This window comes from Macrobrachium rosenbergii, chromosome 4 (assembly GCF_040412425.1).
Source record: "Macrobrachium rosenbergii isolate ZJJX-2024 chromosome 4, ASM4041242v1, whole genome shotgun sequence".
Classification (NCBI taxonomy): domain Eukaryota; kingdom Metazoa; phylum Arthropoda; class Malacostraca; order Decapoda; family Palaemonidae; genus Macrobrachium; species Macrobrachium rosenbergii.
This window is the reverse complement of record NC_089744.1, coordinates 37,768,717-37,787,111: the sequence shown is the minus strand read 5'-3', so window position 1 is coordinate 37,787,111 and position 18,395 is coordinate 37,768,717. Positions and strand designations below refer to the sequence as shown.

The following is an 18,395-nucleotide window of genomic DNA, read 5'->3' as shown; positions in this document are numbered from 1 at the left end:
TGGCATATCCTTCGACTTCTAACAGTACGGCAAAACTTTGAACAAACTCCTCAGCTGCCTTCACATCAGAGCTTGCTGCCTCACCATGCCTGATGACAGCCCTCTTTTTAAAATTATCAAACCTGCCCCAACTGGCTTTGAATGACTCTTCCGATGCCTCGTCCGTCAATGTTCCTGGCATCTTCCGCACGAAATCCTGCAAGCTGCTTCTCATTCAACCACAGCAACAGCTTCTCCATCTCTTCATTGGCAGAGGTCCAGAGCTTTGAAATAATCTTAATGGCCTTGGCTGGCGTTATAGCCTTCTACTTCAAAATTGTACAAATCATAGAAGTAGTTCGATAGCACTGCCTCGCCAAGTCCATAACATGCACACCTTGATCATGTTTTTCTATGATTCCATGCTTCATATCCATGGTACCCAGCCTTTTCTTCTTCTCAGCATTGGTTTTGACTTACTTTCTTAGGACCCATGGTAAAAACTAATAGTGTTCCAAAATACATGGAAAAAGCGAGAAAACAAAGCAAGAAATGCTGCGAGATGCTGCAGAGATGCTTGCACAGCAGGGTAACCACGTGAACTGAATGAGATAGTGTGTCCCTGGCAGCTCGGTGCTGGCAATGGCAGATATGTTGGGAGATGGTGTCTCCCAGATTCACTGGCTCGTAGCTCAAATCTCAGCTCACTTCTTGAAGCAAAAAATCGCAAGTATGCCAGCTCGTATCTCAGAATTTGTGTTGGTTCACTCATAAGTCAAGGTTTGACTGTCACTGGGAAAGTTGTTGGTGTAAGTGGTAGTTGGTGAGAGAAGTGAAGAGGAAGAGATCTGTCACTGTTTGGAAAGAGAGTCCCCCTTCTACAAAAAAGGCAGTTAACTGTGCTTCTGTGGTCCTCTTTTTGGTCTTTTACTACCGCTTTCTTCTTGAGAATCACTGTTTCTTTCTCATAAAAACCTGGTCAATAATATTTACCCCTAATTTTTAAAAAGTTCTTAGAGTGAGAGACAGCACTGTCATTCAGCAGGTTTACAAACACAGTTTGTTACAGCTTTATCAGGGCAATATTTTTCAACAAAACTCTGCACTTCCTTCCATTTTGCACACATTTCTTTCATCAATGAACTAGGGACATCCTTCCTTCCCTCAGCTGTTGTCTGTTGTTGCTTTGCTAAAGGTCCTTGTAGTTTTTCTGTGATGAGCTCTGCTTTAGTGCTACTCCACTAACTCCTCCATATCATCAACACTCACCTCCAAGCCCACTGATTTGACAGGACACAAAATATCCTCCACAAAAGGCACAGTCTTGCTGATAACTCTAGCATTCTTACAGGCCATGAAGGATGACTTATAGTAAATTACTTTGCACCACAACTGCATAAAACGCACAAAAAGACATAGGTGACAGTTTAGCAGAGATACACACTGAGCAAGACCCCCACACAGACTGAACCCTTTCCTGTGTTTCAACTGGGACTAGACATACATGACACATCTAATCCCATACATGTTTTAGCCAGTCATCTTTGGCTATTCTTGAACAGAGAAAAGGTCCGTTAACAGGGCGGATTTTTCCTCAGACAAAACATCCTTAAACCTAACTGTCTGCCAGTGATGTTCATTTACTGAGGTATGACTGTACTCAGTATCAGGAATACCAAAAACATACATTTGTAATACTGGCTGGATAGTACCAACCAATGGCTAAAAAAAAAAAGATTTTGACATAGGAAAAACCTATTTTTGGTAGCTGCTGTGAGTCCTCAAAGGAGTTACTCTCATGGTCCCTAGAGGGGCTTCATAAGATAGACCAACCAATTTCAAAGAATTTTCTTCTACTTGGTCTTGGTCAGTATAGTGCACGTTGACACTTATAAGAGTATAGGACTTCAAGACAAGAGGTCTTTTTCTCTTGTCTACCTACCACTGGAGACCATAAATCTAGCCATGAGACAGCCTGAAAGGCAGAGGAGGCAGTCGACTCCAAGGAAAATGCTTCCTGAAAGGTTAAGAAGGACCGTCAGCCCTAACCTGATCTAGCGTTAACCCAGGATTCAACCAAATGACATCAGAGTTGAGCTGTCTACTCAACAGAGATATGAGACTTGTTGAGTAATACTTCTAGAGGAGCCGACACTGGTAAGCATGAAGAGATGAAATGCGACAACAGGCCATCCAGAGAGGGTATTCCAGGCAGGCGCTAGGAGGCCCAAATAGACATCTTTTGCACATCAGAATCTGAAACAAAGGAACAAGATCGTACTGCTTCCTCTCTCCCTGAGGAGGTAATATCCCCCCAAGAGATTGGGAGATGAATCAATAGAAGAAAAGGAAGTAGAAAAGGCATCAATGGATGAGGAAGCAGATGGAATAGGTCTGGAAGAAGCAGGAGCAGAAGCGTGCATTCGAGGAGGAGGAAATCCTTCCCAAGATGGAAGCTCCGACTTCCTTTTGTGTTCCTTCTTTTTGTATAACTTCTTCCACTGCACAACAGGCCAGGAACGACATTCCAGGCACGGATTGGTGATATTATAAAAATCAGAATGACACCTACTGCATGAAGAATGGGGGTCTGTCTCAGAAGAAGCCAGGAAGTGGGAACATGAGAACCCTGGAATGCCAGGACACATGCGTTGGCACTTACGGAACTTCTTAGGTTGATTAGTGGAAACCATGATAATATCACGAAACACACAGACACCCAAAAACACAACACAACCAATAGGAAAGTATCACAGGCTTAGGACAAAAACTGGCTTGAGGAAATGAGAGCAAAAGCAAACGTCCATTCTCTAAGGCAGTTGAAGAAAGACCAAATGCATCATGAGGTTCTAGCTGGGTCTCTGACCCGCTTCCACCTCATCTGCATATCAGATGCCAGATGCCACAGATTCCTTCCATATATGATTTTTTTGTTTTTAAACTGGTTTCCAGCTGGTGCCAGAACACTTATCCTCATGTTAAGACCGAAGGTTTGTTCTGCGTATGAACAACTTGCTATTTTCATTTGTGTGTTTATGAATGACTCCTATAGATAGAGAATGTTATGCTGTGGGTAATAAAATAAACATTGGAAATTTTGTTCCTCCTTTTGGAGGTTATTTAGCCCATAAAAATAAGCCTGTGTACTTGTATCAAACCTAATAAGAGGGTTGACTTATATGGTGAATTAACTAATACACCAGCATATATACATATAGTACTCAATTTGACTAACTACACTACCAAAAAATACTTATATTATGTAAAATACAAACTCAAAAAAGAAGCTGAGAATTACTTTGCCAAAGACCAGATTTTTCATTTGGAGAAAGAACAAGATATACTAATCAACAAACAATAACACACTGATCTTGTCTCCATCACCACACTGAGTAAAGGCCCTGCCCAGTGACAAGAGCATTACACTCACTGAAGCAGACTTATTCACTAGTGACACTGTAAGTAGTTCTAATGCTTTCATCAGCTTAGTCTCCACAGACTGATGAAAACAGTATAAATCAATGGGTAATACATTGGTTAACAGTTTGCATGAACACATTATTACTTTGACCATGTACAAATTACCTCAAGTAGTGTGCTTCCTACTTAAAACAATGAGAAGACTCTTTGAAAATACTGTAACCTGTGTCAAGAACTATACTTTACCTTCCACAAATACCTTCCATTTCATCGCATACAACAAAATAACTTCCACCATGACAGAAAGCATCTGAACACCATCAACAAGTTATCCAATCTCTGTAAATGTCAACTGTAAGCGCAGTGTTAAGTAACAAAGTTCAGTTTTACACTATCTTGAAAAATCTACTCAAGTCTTATTAAGTATTCAATGCAATGAGATACTTACTCTGAATTAATTTGCTGCTGCATTGTCATACTCTGAGGCCCTTCTGAAGATGACAATGAAGCTTCTGCTGTGGGAGTTACAGGCTGAAAGTTTCCATTCACAAACTCAGAAAATGTTGCATCTACATCATTAAGCGTTTCCCACACCATGTTTTCATGTAGAAAGCCTTGATCAGTCAGCAGCTGATAAATCTGGTCCTGAAAAAACTCATAGTTTTAATAAAATATTTTAGTTTAAAAAAATATTTTTAATATTTAAGAAGATAAAATCTACATTTATACACTAACAAAAGTAACAGAGGAATGCTGTATCCAACAAACTCAAAAATACAATGCTGTTTACCATAAGTCATGGAAACAAACTTGTAAGTTTACTAGGAAAAACATCCTACATTATCCCATACAAGCTTTCAGATACTAAATTCCATCACACTCTTCTACTCATCATCTTTTTGATGTATTATTGCATAACACCAGGTACTCCAGCAGTCATACCGCATACCCCTGTATGAATCGAGATTTTGTGTCGCCAACACGTTGGATGACCCAGTAACACTGTATTCCCCAAAGCAGCCCCTCGTATAACCAAAAATGGCTCTGTAAAAGTGCTATCCCCAAGAGATGAACACAATTACGTAGCCCAAAACCCCATAACCTATTTGCTTGCACATCACATATTGTCTCTTTAGCAGGCCTCAAAGAACGATCGGGAAACAATGATCGGAACAACTCATAATTCATCAAATTAATAGGGGTGCCTGTATCTATAAAGATATTCACATCAACCCCATATACAGACCCTTTTACCACTGGCTTCGGCTCTGAGGGCTCACCCAGAAGTCCTATATCACAAGGAACAACCCCTTTTATCTCTTCCCCTCTTGCTGCTCAGTCCTCAAAAAATTCTGTCGGCCCTTAGAGGCTCCCAAAAAAATCCCCTCGAGGAGTTCTCCTACCTGCCAGACCAGCGCTTTGGGGCGTGCTTCTAGACTCATTCTGTTTAAGAAGCGGGCAAAACTGCCAACTGTGATGTGCAGACTTGCAAGCACCACAATATTTCATCCCACAAAACTTCTTAGTGTGGCCCTGCCTATTACAATTATAACAATGCCCCTGAGATCCTGAACATGCAGAAGTCTTATCATCCTCTGTCTTGGCACATAACCTCATAATTGTGGAATCAGAATCACTCTGTATGATGCTTCAGAATAGCCCCAGAAGATTTCGGCATCCTGTCCAAAAAGGAGCTATCTACTGTAGGGCATTTCGATGTGCTTATGAATTTGAGAGAACAGTAAAGTTTCATCTGACCTCCTCTCTATCTCCTTGTCAAAACTATTTGCGATAGTATCAGGAACGTCATTCAGAATCCATACATATTGCAATAGTTTTTCAAGATTCTCTACCGTAATAGTCTCTATTTGCCCAACCAGAATTTCTCAACTTCTTAGAAAAATCCCTTGCAGCATCAAAACATCTGGCAATAAATGTGACCAACAAATCATGGCTTTTATGGACCTTGAAAAGAGACCTGAGGTCTCAAATTGCATCATCACCTCCAGCTGTTCCATCTGACACTCTCAAAAAATCCTTAAGATCGTCCCAGGTCCTACACTTCAAAAAGTGATGACTCCGGCAAAGCTGTCCAATATCTCCTTTATCTAAACTAAGGAAGCCTTTGGCGTCATTGAAAGCCTCTACCCCATCCGTTATTTTCTTGGCAATTAAAAATTCGACACCCCCTCTAAAAAAATTTTGAGGGGAACTGGAAGAAGGCCATCAGCTAGTCTTGGAAAAAGCTGTACTCCTGCATTTATGGATGTAAATTTGTGCAACACTGTCACCTTATCCTTATCTTCGTTAGCCCCGTCATAGTATCCTAAAGGACAATCCTCCAAGTTCCAAGTACCTGACCTAATCTCAACTTTATATAACTCTCCAAAGGTAGAACGAGAAAGGAGGAAAATAAAAAAAAACTCGTTAAAAATTCAGTAAACCCCCAACACTAATGCAAATGCGAACCACTATATCAAATTCTAAACGCCGAATGCGAGCAATGAAGTAACCCTAACCGCAAATGCGAACAATTAAGAAAAAAAAATTCTAAACGCCATCACGACTGATAACCAGAAATTTTCCTGAACACTCGAAACACTTCAGTCAATCAACAAAGAAAATGGGCTCGCAGAGAGAATGGGATAACAGCATCAAGCCAACCCCGGACTAAAATGAGCAAGCACTCTCAATGACGTCATAAAATCGTCACCATTCCCTAATGAAAGTTCCACCCACCGTCTTCCTGACGTAACCACAAAGCAACAGAACTCTCCCTTAATTAGCCCCAATTACAAGTAACTAACAAGAAAATAAAACCATAGTAACACTCACGTAACCCCTTCTCACTAAAATGGCAACCAGATACATAGTTAACCTGAAAATTAACAATAACACTTCTCAATCTTTCTAACGCACTCACTTGAACACGAGTCCTAAAGCAACTGACTCGATAACAGTGCAAGGTCGCCTGACTGTAAATATTCCCTGAGTAGCCTATGCAAAGAGGCACATATACCAACCAAAGGCACACCCTAATTGCTTATAATCTCAATTTCCCCTTAAGATAAATCTCTTCGGAAGTGTACCTAACACTATAATATACCCGAGCGTAGTTCCTGCTGCTCACCAAAATCTGTTACACAACAAGGAATGAAACCCATTGCTTACCTTTGCTAATAGTCAAGAAACCTCAACTATTGGTAGTTTAATAGTGACTGCATCAAAATGGATACTGGCACCATACATCTGTACATACACACATGCATTCTTTCTCTCTCTCTCAGGTCTACAGTGAAACAAGTACAGTATTACTCAAAATAATTTATTTGACAATAATCTAACATAAATGGATTGCAAGAAACAAGATATGAAATAAAATGGAATACTGATGTTCACCAAATGATCAAACATATTAAAGTCCATCTTATTCAACTAATTATTCTCTCTAAATAATTTCCCCCACAATAGATCTCAATAAGACAAAGTCCAGTATATTCCCAATGAGTACATCTTAACCTCTTCCTCAGCGAAACATCTGAAGAAGTCAAATAAAACCCTTGTTAAACAAATACAGGTAGTGCTCGAGTTACGATAATTCGCTTTTACGATGGGGTTAGCAATTAATATCGATACAACAATATTTTGAAAATATGTATTTTTAAATTTCGTGGGTGACTGGCGCAGGCAACAGCATACAATCAGGCAGCGTACAGTGTACGATACATTGGCCCGAGAGGCTGGAATAGGTACATTAATTCAATGAGCTGACCTCACTTGCTCTGGTTGTGTCGGAAGTTAAAATAGGTCAGTGTTCGTTTGCAATTTTTGTGCGTTTGTAAATACAGGTAGTGCATGAGTTACAATAATTCGAGTTTACGATGGAGTTAGCAATTAATACCAGTACGACAATATTCAGAAAATATTTTTAAATTTTGAGCAGGCACAGGCAACAGCGTACAATCAGGTAGCAAGAGACCAACTTCTTTTCCTCCATCTCTTTATTTCATTTTCTTGTTAAAAAAGTAAGAGAATGATAAAAGTATTGTTAGTAACCTTGTACTCTTGCGAAAATGCGTACAGCCATAAACAACCGAACGAGAAACTGTTGTTTTGCTAATAATCGTATCGGATAACAACTGTTTTGCTTGTATTTCAATCATCGTACGGTTAAACAATTACCGTAGTTATGTTAAAAATAACATTAAGTACTGATATATTTTTACACTATGCCCTTATCCGCTTTGGAGAAAAGATCGGCAAGGAAATATACTGCTATAGTACATTTAAGCTGCAAGTTGTAGCTGAAGCTGAAAAAACAATGTTCAAGCTGCTAATGACCATAAATTATCGTGCATTGGCAACATGGATGAAACTCGACCGCAAATAAAATTGGAAAGTATTTTAATCAAAACTGCTGGGCATGAAGGAACACATATTACTGCTGTTTTCACGCCGATAAAAGATAAATATGAAAAGCTCATAGTATGATGATGAAATCAAGAGAAAATACCGAATGGAATCTTGATTTTTTTTTACACAAAACAACCATGCCCCCAAACGGCCAGCAGCCAACGTCATCTATTAATTAAAAAATAGCTAAATTAATTTCACAACGAAACATATTTAAGTTATATTTCAACTTAAAAACACTTCATGTAACAAAAAATATATATGTCCCATATAAATAAAGTATCTAGAGATTCATTTACGCTAACTAGAAGCAAGAAATGCGCTCTGAACTCAGTTTAATGCAGTGAAATAAACACCGCATGATCGATCCCCAAACCAAAACATTTGATCGCTATGATTGCAATTTATAATGCAAAAGCAATATGAGAATGTATACAATTGGATACATTGTAGTAAAGCCCAACTTTTTAAAAGATCCATGGAAAAGATGCACAATTCATTATTTTGATGTTTGTACAATACCGTGTTATTATGTGAAAATAGAATACAGTAAAACGTAGGCTAGGCTACCGTATATGATATACCAAAGTGCAGGCTAGGCCTTGTTTGTTATTCAATTTCTCTTTACAATGACTTATCATGTCTTTCTGCATTGAACCTGCAGAATTAGCCAACACTAATAATTACTATACCATATATGTATAAAGTATACTGTGTAGTGTAGGCTAGGCTACCATATATGTACAGATGGTACTGATTACCTTAGTGTAGGCTAGGCCATTTTCGAGTTACAATTTTTTCAACAAACGATGGGTTTTTTGGTACCTAACCCCATTGTAAGTAGGGGAATACCTGTATATAAAAATAAAGATATGGGAATTCCTCCCACGTTCCTTATAAAGTACACACAATGTAAAAATGGTCAGATACAAGTGAGATGTATGTTAAATGAAAAGAACAACCTACGGTTTGGGAAATCTAAAATTTTTCCTACCTCCAATCTTAATTGACAAGTATCAAACCACAGAGCCTTCACCGAAGGCTTCTATTAATATTCGGTGTTGATCTTCAAATGACAATTTGCTTGATAACTAATACCTTCATACCCTAGGGCTCCATCCAAAAAAAAAACACACATACGAAAGAATTTTCCAGAACCTGAACATTTCCAGAGAACAAACTCACAAAGTCTTGTCGCTAGGCAGGGATGTCCTCACGTCTCAAGAATATCTGACATATTCGACACACATACAGTTTACCTAATCAAGACGTCGCCAGAAACCAGCTATGCATCCTCTCAAGGTTCTTCACAATGCCTTTAGCCACACTAATTAATTAAAAATCTATTGTGTATTGTAAATCATAAAATATCTGTGACCTATGAGCTTTTCAGATACATACCCTATTACACCAAATCTATACTGTAGTATTTCAAAATGAAAGTACAGTACAAACATTCCTATGTAGATATCACAAGTGAATCATGGAAAACTCACCCCTCTTTTATATATAGTTGAAAAGTGATTATTGCGGAAAAGTACTGCAATTTCTTCCTTTCCCAGTGAAGAACCAAGCTCAAACAAGCCATGGATGGTTAATTGAGACCCACTGTTGGCCATAAACTCTTCACAAAGCATAGCTGCAAAACAATTTATACAATATAAAAACAGAATGCAAAACTGATACCTGCACTTTAAAAACTGAGTGAAGAGACAAGATGCTTTGTATAATGTTATAAGAGAATTATTCATGAAATAATTATTCATGAGAATGAACAGTATGAAACATTTTATAGTCAACTTAATATTTACATATTGCTGGCTTTTTAAGGCTGACCACAAAACCTGAAGTACCATAAGAAATCACTCCTTGACAATTATTATTCTACCTGACAGATTATTCTCATTGTATACTACTACTAACTTTTCAGTACAGTTGTTAAAAATGTACTCTACTAAAGTATCATAACTACTTTTATTAATGATTTACAATTATATAAATTTAAAATTAGCCCTACATGATTCTAAACTGAATACAAAATAAGCAGTGTTAAATGTGTAAGTTTAACATAAAATTAATTTGTCTAAAAACCCTCTATTTTAAAACAAAAATTTACCATTTTGTATACATTATGCCTCCCAGGTGCTTCTGTGCCACTAAAAACTGAAAAAAATGGCAATCAGTCACTAATATTGTGTTATGTTTGGACAAATTCCAAGGTCTCAGACCATTAACTATCCTGTCTGAGCCATGAACTGTGAGATGTTAGTGTGGATGGGAGGTGGGAACTCACACTGTAACTACAGGATAAGCATGACAACAAAAATTCACTTGTTTCATCATAATTCATTACAGTAATTGTAATTAGTCTGAATCTCAATCTGGGTGGGAAGGATCCAACTGCTAAAAAAACTCTAGACTTGACTGCTTGAGACTTGCAGGTCCACACGACAGCACCCTGCATTTGACCTGAATCATCAAAAACTAAGTCTCTCAAATATACAACGGAGAGTTAAATCCATTAGACATAAACCCTGCATGTTAAGGAAACTTTAGAATGTTTGTATTTAATGAGTTACAGAGGTGTCTCAGCCCACACAATTCAGTTTTTGGACATTGTCAAATTAAAATATCGCTGTTTTTGTTCATTTTGACTGGCTATCGGATGAGCAAGGACAGCCAATTAGAGCATATATGGGATGGGCACATCACGTTTGTGTGGTTCCCAGTTGATACAAAGGGCAAATGGTCAGTTTACCCTTAGCTTTCAGTCAGTACACAAGTCCACTAAACTGTCTCGTGTTTCTTTGCGCTTTTTTTTTTGTGATTCTAGTCACAAATATGTCAATTTTTAGGAAGTATCCATTCGAAAATGACTACTGAACCAAACTTATTGTCTTTATCTTGAAAGGAGTCAGCTGGGCTGAGGTCTGTGATATAGTGTCACTCCCCTATCACCTGAACGCTACAAACAACAAACTGAAAAAAACTGGAGAAGGGTGCACAACCATCACAGTTGCCTGCTTCTCCATCACTGACCTTCTTTGCTGACCAAAGCCCTGTATCTCTCCTAGACCCACCTGTAAGATGTAAAAGCTGTCACACCATTAGGTAATCCTTAGGGGAGATCCAATCTGACCTCCTCCTCCTCCTCCTTCCCTTTCCCAATCTCACCTTCTCTTTTATTTTCCATTAGTTTTGCCACAATAAGGTAACTGCTGCCTTCTGATATGTGGTGTCCTTATAAGAGTATACATGGTTAATTCTTTAAACTGGAGTTCTTGAACCCTTACTGATACTGCTCACTTCTAAATGACAGACAGCAGTCAGTTGATTTGGTCTGCTGACAGACAAACTAGAGCAGCTACTGTGCTATGGTCCATCCCTAACATGGAAGGAGTTAGAATGAACTATGAAGACTGACTCGTTGAACCAGATACTGTCACAGGCCACACATCTGCTCTAACTGCCATCTCATATCTGCCACTGCCAGCTAATTATCCAATTATCTTATCTTGTAAGCCAAACTGAGGCTCCTATGATGCCATCAGAACTGGAGTTAAAAAGATTTCTCATGCTGTTACTAAGCAGAGGCACAAACCTCTGAACTGAAATACCTTCCCTGCTCAGAGGAGAGTAGCTACAGGAATGTCCAAAACAAAAAGATGTACGACACTGGATAACAACAGGCATAACAGCTACTAGAATGTGTAGAACAAAATGATGTTCCACAATAAATAACAACAGGCAGAGCATCACAAGTACAAAGACATCAAGCAAAGGGCAGTGCAGTAAGTAACTTCTGACATCACACTGCCTGTCCATTATGCAGAAATTACTGACAGAAATCAAAGACAAGGAGCTGTACAACTGCCACAGGAAACAAAAACCATACCTAAGGAACAGAAAAGATGCTGCAGGAACTGCAAAAACACCAAAGACCACCTGATAGATAAAATGGTATTGAAAAAACATGCAAAAAAGAAAGACAAACCTAAGTATAGCATGGACTGACAACAGGAAAGCCCACTAAATGATCCCTCACTCGTAGCTGGCTGGGGGCTCTAAGCTGTAAGGAACTGTAGACAATTTACTAGCCTTACTTTCCAACATGATGCACCACTAACCAACAACCCTAACAACATCAGAAATCACACTGGCTCACTTACCAAAAAGCAAAGGAGGGGGAGGAATGCCAAGTGTGGAGGACTGTATCAACTTTGTGAAAATAGCAATTACACAGGTCTTAAGCACAATGAAGATGAGTCACTGATAGCAGCTTGAAATACGGGGGGTTTACTGTATACGCATAAGAAGTGGCAGAAAACAAAAACTCAAGGCATCTGGGACTATAATGTAAGGAATGACCTTATAATACAGATTTGAAGACTACACCCAATCCTGGTAAATAATAAAACCTGCACCATATCTCTTACAAAAATAACTGTTGTATAAGAGTATGAAGATCTAAAGATGAAAATAAGGAGACTACGGCAAGATGACGAGGAAGTATCACCTATCATCCCAGAAGACCTTAGGAGGAACCTGTAAAACCTTTAACCATACTTGCTCCAGCAAAGCATACTGCTGGCCACAGCAAGGATAATTAAGTGTGATTTGAATCCTAAGAACACAGGGTAGTGGATCAAATCCTCAGGGGGAGGTTGCAGCCTAGATCTACACACTAAGAGATACCAACCTAGCAAGGTGGTGAGAGAAAAAATTAGTAATCATTCTAGTTGACCCCATGTTGACAACCCAAGTCACACTAACTATGAGGTAGGAAATCAGTGCCTGGCAGAAAAAACAGGGTGTCTGGAGGCATTTAGGATGACTGATAGGGTTGTGATGAAACAGAGTTCGTGTAAACAAATCAACTGTATATATATATAACTATATATACATTAGCTTATTTTGATGGGTACAGACAGTTACCAGGACCTGTATACTATAGTGGGTGGCTGAATGTGTATATCTAATTAGCTGATAGGAGTGAACTGATTTTTCACACTTGCTTCAATCACTTATTCAACTGTCTTTTGTGATAAATAGTCACTGAGTGACTTTTCTCCAAACCTAACCTCAAAAATTTTGAGATCAAGGAATCTACGCCAATTATCTGCTTTGAACAGGCTGTAAATATTTACTAGAGGTGAATTTAGTTACAAATTGTTTTTCCTTTCTCTACTAATTTTATATCAGTTGAGCATAACTAAACTGGACTTTTCAGTTGTTCCCCTTTGCAGAGCCATTTAGTAAATTGGTTTCTTAAACCAATTTAAATACAAGTTTTGTCTAGAATAGACTCCTGCCTTCTTGAAGGGTTCCACCAAAGGAGGAACAAAACTGCTATACCCTCTGTCTGTGTCCTCACAGTGAACTAACTATACAGTGACCAAGCCTAACAACTGGGCAAACTTTAAGGTTGGCCACTTTTCACAAAAAACACCTCAAGTAAAAGATGATGACATGAATGTTCATGTGGCAAACAAATTTTATTTCTGTACTTGACACTCTGAGTTGAACATACAGCATTCTAATGGCAGTGTGACAGTTGACTGGGAAGTTTTGGCACAGGACAATCTTTGTCAAACCCCACACAAATCTATCATGTAAGTGAAAAATACCTTCCGCTGTGACTACACCATCTCTAATCGCTTCTGCTTCATAAAGTACTCTTACATCACTTTGAGAATCACTTTACTCCTATTACTGGTGCACTGTATCATTATCACCCAACTCCCACTAATCCTTCCGATATTTCAGTCTCTGCAGCTCTCCTCATTTTCACAATCAGTCTACAAATGCATCACCTTCCATTTAATAAAATTCCAACCAGCCTTTTTTTGAGAAGGCATATCATCCAACTTCCCTCCTTCATGTTCCAAGAGTAAGTAAATCCCAGTCAATGTTGCACTGGGTACATCAATCATAACAGAACAGGAAGGAACAAATGGAGCATGAAAAAGTGACACCTAACCAAAAAATAGTAGTAGTCTGAGGATACCATAAAGATAAAGATTATCTATAAGAATGGCAACAAAAATGAAAAATGACATTTCCATGATAAAATTAAGTTTCATATATACTTACCAATTAATTCCATAGCTAATGTTTTTACCTCGTGCAGCAAATTTTTTAAAAATTCACGGTAGCGCTTCTATTGTTTTGTGTAGGTGACAGGATCCTCCCACTATCGGGGGACACAGGAAACAAACCAGTAAGTATGCTCAATTTGTTTATGCACTTATTATGTCCATAAGAGGGGAGGAGGGTGGGCTCTGATTCTGTAATTACTTAAGTATATGTGAAACTTCATTTTATTATGAAAATGTCATTTTCTTGTAAGTAACTTACCAAGTAATTACATAGCTGAATCCTACGCTGAATGGAGGTGGGATACTTGGACATATTCTACTCCAAAACATTAAGGCATGGTAATGACTCCGAAATAGAGAAAATTTGCCAGCACTGAATGCAATGCTTGTTGCTTCCTTACCTGGTATGAGAGCTACTGCAGGTGAACGCTGCCTCTGGTTGGTGCTCAACTTAACCCGTAGTGGCGTGGCTGTTGAGCCATGGGTCGCCTCTATTTGAGTGGGAGCTTTACAGCGGAGGAAAGGCCTCATCATTAGCAAAGCATACAAAAGGTGCCCTTGCCCTGGGCGCAGTACCAAAATTAAAAAACCAGACAATGCTGTCACCTACTCTGAAAACACTTAAAAACATCACAACCTATCCACAAAACTAGAAAACCCTACACCAAATCGAAGAGAGAGTAGGAGAAAAAGTGTGTTTCCTATAATTCCCCACCCAATACCATGACAGCCACCGATAACAGTCCCAAGGTACTGCAACTGTCAAACACAGTTTCCACTTCCTTCAAACAGTGGGAGACAAAAACAGACCTGCACTTCCAGTAGGCTGACTGAGTAATGGAAATCAGGGACATATTATGCCTGAAAGCCAAAGAGGTCAATATTGCTCTAATATCATGAGCTTTCACTTTAAAATTTGGTAAGACATCCTCCTGGATTTGGGAGTGAGTCTCTGAAATCAAATCTCACAGGAAGAACAAGGCATTCTTGGAGAGAGGACGAGAATGGTTCCTAACCAAATACCAGAGGTTACTGGATGGACCCCTGATCTTTTCTGTCCTATTCAGATAGTATCTAAGAGCTCTGACTGGACAGAGTTCTCCTTCTTCTTCATGGCCGAGAACATCCATTAAATTCTTAATGATAAAAGAACGAGGCCAGGGCTTGGATGGGTCTTCATTCTTGGCCAAAAAGCCTAGGGTGAAGGAGCAGACCACATCTCCTTGGGAAAAACCTACCCGTCTATCAGTGGTTTGAATTTCACTAATACATTTAGCCATGGTCAATGCAAACAGGAAGAGTGTCTTGCAAGTGAGATTCCTAAAGGGAAGCAGAACGAAAGGGTTCAAAGGCTGGAAAGGTCAGCCATTTCAGGACCACATCCAGATTCCAGGAGACCAAACTGTCCTTTTTCTGCTTTGTTGTGTTGAAGGACTTAATCAGGTCATTAATATCTACATTTGACGAAAGATCCAGGCCTCTAATATCTAAATTTGACGAAAGATCCAGGCCTCTATGTTTAAATACTGAGCTAAGCATAGCTTGATACCCCATAATGGTGGAGGAGGACAAATTCCTAGAGTTCCTCTGATAAAGGAGGAAATCAGCAATCTGCATTATAGAGGTCTCAGAAGAGGAGACATCGTGGCTGTGGCACCATTGACAGAAGACTGCTCCTTGGCCTGGTAGACAAGGCTAAAAGATTTTCGTCTGCATTATGCAATAGCCTCTGCAGCTCCTCTTGAAAACCCTTTCGCTCCAACAAACTTGCGGATAGTCTGAAGCACCTGTCAGTGCAAGAGCGGACAACCCTTGGTGGTGTCTTCAGAAGTGGGGTTGTCTGAGTAAAGATGGTTTTTGGGGAAGGAGTCTTGGGTAATCTACCAAAAGCTGAAGAAGGTCTGGGAACCACTCCCTCAGGGGCCAAAACAGGGATATGAGTGTCACAGTTGCGTTCTGATGTGATCGAAACTTGTTCAATACCTCCCTGATCATGCTGAAGGGTGGAAAGGCGTACATATCCAGACTGGACCAATCTTGCAGCATAGCGTCAGTTACCCATGCAAGAGGATCTGGGGCTGGAGGGCAAAATAGTGGAAGGCGATGGTTCTTGGAAGTGGCAAACAGGTCTCTCATCAGCCTGCCCCATAGTTTCCAAAGATTTAGACAAATCAGGGCATCCAGGGTCCACTCGGTGGGAAGGACCTGCTTCCGACAGCTTAGCTTGTCCACTATTACATTCAACTTCCCCTGGATAAATCAGGTGACCAGTCACTTGATTTTGATCTGCCCATATGAGTAACTTAGCTCTCTTGCTGCCTGGCAGAGAGAAAAGGAATGAGTGCACGTGAACTCTGAAGGCCTGGCTGAACTGCTTTCAGTTCTCTCACGTTTATATGTAGGCTTTCCTGATCCAGGGTCCATGTACCGGATACTTTCTGATTCCCCAGGATGGCTCCCCAGCCTATGTCCGCGGCGTCTGAATAAAAGTCTAGGTCGGGGCTCAGAGGTTGAAGGGACTTCCCTTCTGACAGCCTTTCTTTTGACAGCTCCACTGCAGGTCTGATTTGATCTCCGAGGTGACTGGAAACACATGGGTGTCTGGTTGTGTTTTTCTGTCCCAGCTGGCCTTCAGAAAGAACTGGAGACTCTAAAGTGAAGTCTGCCTAATCTGACAAACACCTCTATGGATGACAGAGTCCCCAGTAGGCTCATCCAATGTTGAGCCAAGCAAGATGAAAGGGCTAGAAAACTCTGGACTGTCTGGAAGCATCTGGAAATTCTCTTTGGAGACAGAAAAGCCCAAAAAATCTGAGAGTTCAGAATCATCTCCAAATAGAGGATCTCTTGCAACAGGGTCAACTGGGACTTTTGAACATTGATAAGACAGCCCAGTTCCTTGGTATGAAGAAGAATCTTGTGTAGGTCCTTCATGCACTTTTCCTTCTGCAGGAATCTAAAAAGCCAGTAGTCTGGATAAAGGCTGACAACTGATCCCTATTAAGTGGAGCCATTTCGAGAGAGTAGTGAGGACTCGAGTAATTACTTGAGGGGCCATAGAAAGGCTGAAGCAAAGGGCCCGAAACTGATACACCTTGTCCTGGAAGACACACTTTAGATATTTCCTGGAATTTGGATGAATCAGGATGTGGAAGTATGCATTCTGCATATCTAAGGTTATCATCTGGTCATCCTGGTGAATGGATGAAAGGCCTGAATGGCTTGTCTCCAACTTGAATTTTGTCTTCAAGACAAAATGATTGAGGGCGCTGACATCGAGGACTGGTCTCCAGCCTCCCGATGCTTTCAGTACCACAAAAAAGTCGCTTGTAAAACCCCCTCTGTGCTGGTGTTCTCGACTTCCTCTATGGCCCTCTTCTGGATGAGAGAGGAAACTTCCTCCAGGAGGGCCGAATGTCTCTCAGAGCCTTTCGAGTATGCTGTCAATAGGATGGGAGAAGTGACTAATGGGGACTCTCCAGGAACAGGATAACGTAGACTTCCTTCAAAACGTTGACAATCCAAGGCTCCGCTCCTTGTATCAGCCACTTTTCCCAAAACTCTAAAACCCCGGCTCCTACAGGTGCATGAAGGACTCCCTTCTCACTTTTTAGACACTTTTGGCAGAGCTCTTCTTAATGGACCTGGTTGTGAATCGGACATCTGCATGGGTCCTGAACTGTACTATAGGCCCACCTCCACAAAAGGGCTGCTGCTGGAGGGGTGAGTAAGTCCAGGTCTGGAAAGCTGATGAATCCTTAGGATGCTTGGGCAACTGGGCTAACAAGTCTTGCATAGATTTTTCTGTAAATCTGATGCAATTCCCTTTACTATGTCCTGAGGGAACTGGTGGTGCTGGTCCAGAGGCGAGAACAAAAGGGCCAACTTCTGAGGCTGGGTGACTCCCTTTGAAGTAAAGGAGCACCAGCGCTCTCTTTTTTTCAGAACACCAAATGTAAATAGAGCAGATAGCTCTAGAGAGCCATCTCTAATGGCTTTGTCAGCACAAGACAGAAACCCAAGCCAGTCAGAGGCGATATCTCCTGCTATATCCTGGTAGTCTTTTTATTTTCTTAGCAAGTGCACCCACCATCCATCCAAGAAACAAAAGACTTCAAACACCTTAAAAATATTCTTAATTAAATAGTCAAGTTCCGCAGAAGAGAACATTATCTTAGCCGACAAAAACGCAGAACGGTGAGAAGAGTCGATGAGGCCAGAGAAGTTTCCTTGGGAGGAGACAACGACTCTCAAAGAAGGGGCCTCCCCGGTCATGTAGGATATGTACCTCATGAAGGATCACGCAAGAGGGAGGAAAGGCAAAAGACGCTTTGCCTTGCTCCCTTTTGGCCGAAAGAACAGTCTCCTATCTCCTTGAAGAAAGAACCATCTTGGGAAGTCTTGTCCTGTCGTCTGGTTTCCTCTTTAAAAAGGTAGGGGCAGCTGGGGCAAAAAAGGTGAGAAACTAGCCAGAAGATACCACAA

The 18,395-nt window shown here is 40.3% G+C and overlaps 1 protein-coding gene across 4 annotated transcripts in view; it reads right to left on the bottom strand.

Moving 5' to 3' along the window:
* LOC136832782 (ubiquitin carboxyl-terminal hydrolase MINDY-1-like) overlaps positions 1-18,395 on the bottom strand; it is a 127,975-nt gene that overhangs the window by 49,361 nt on the left and 60,219 nt on the right. For all 4 annotated transcript variants that reach the window (XM_067094339.1, XM_067094332.1, XM_067094356.1 and 1 more), the window contains exons 5-6: positions 9,309-9,451; positions 3,848-4,044 (exon numbers count right to left, since the gene is read on the bottom strand). In XM_067094339.1, the coding sequence (XP_066950440.1) occupies positions 3,848-4,044; positions 9,309-9,451 (340 nt within the window). The remainder of the gene's footprint in view (positions 1-3,847; positions 4,045-9,308; positions 9,452-18,395) is intronic.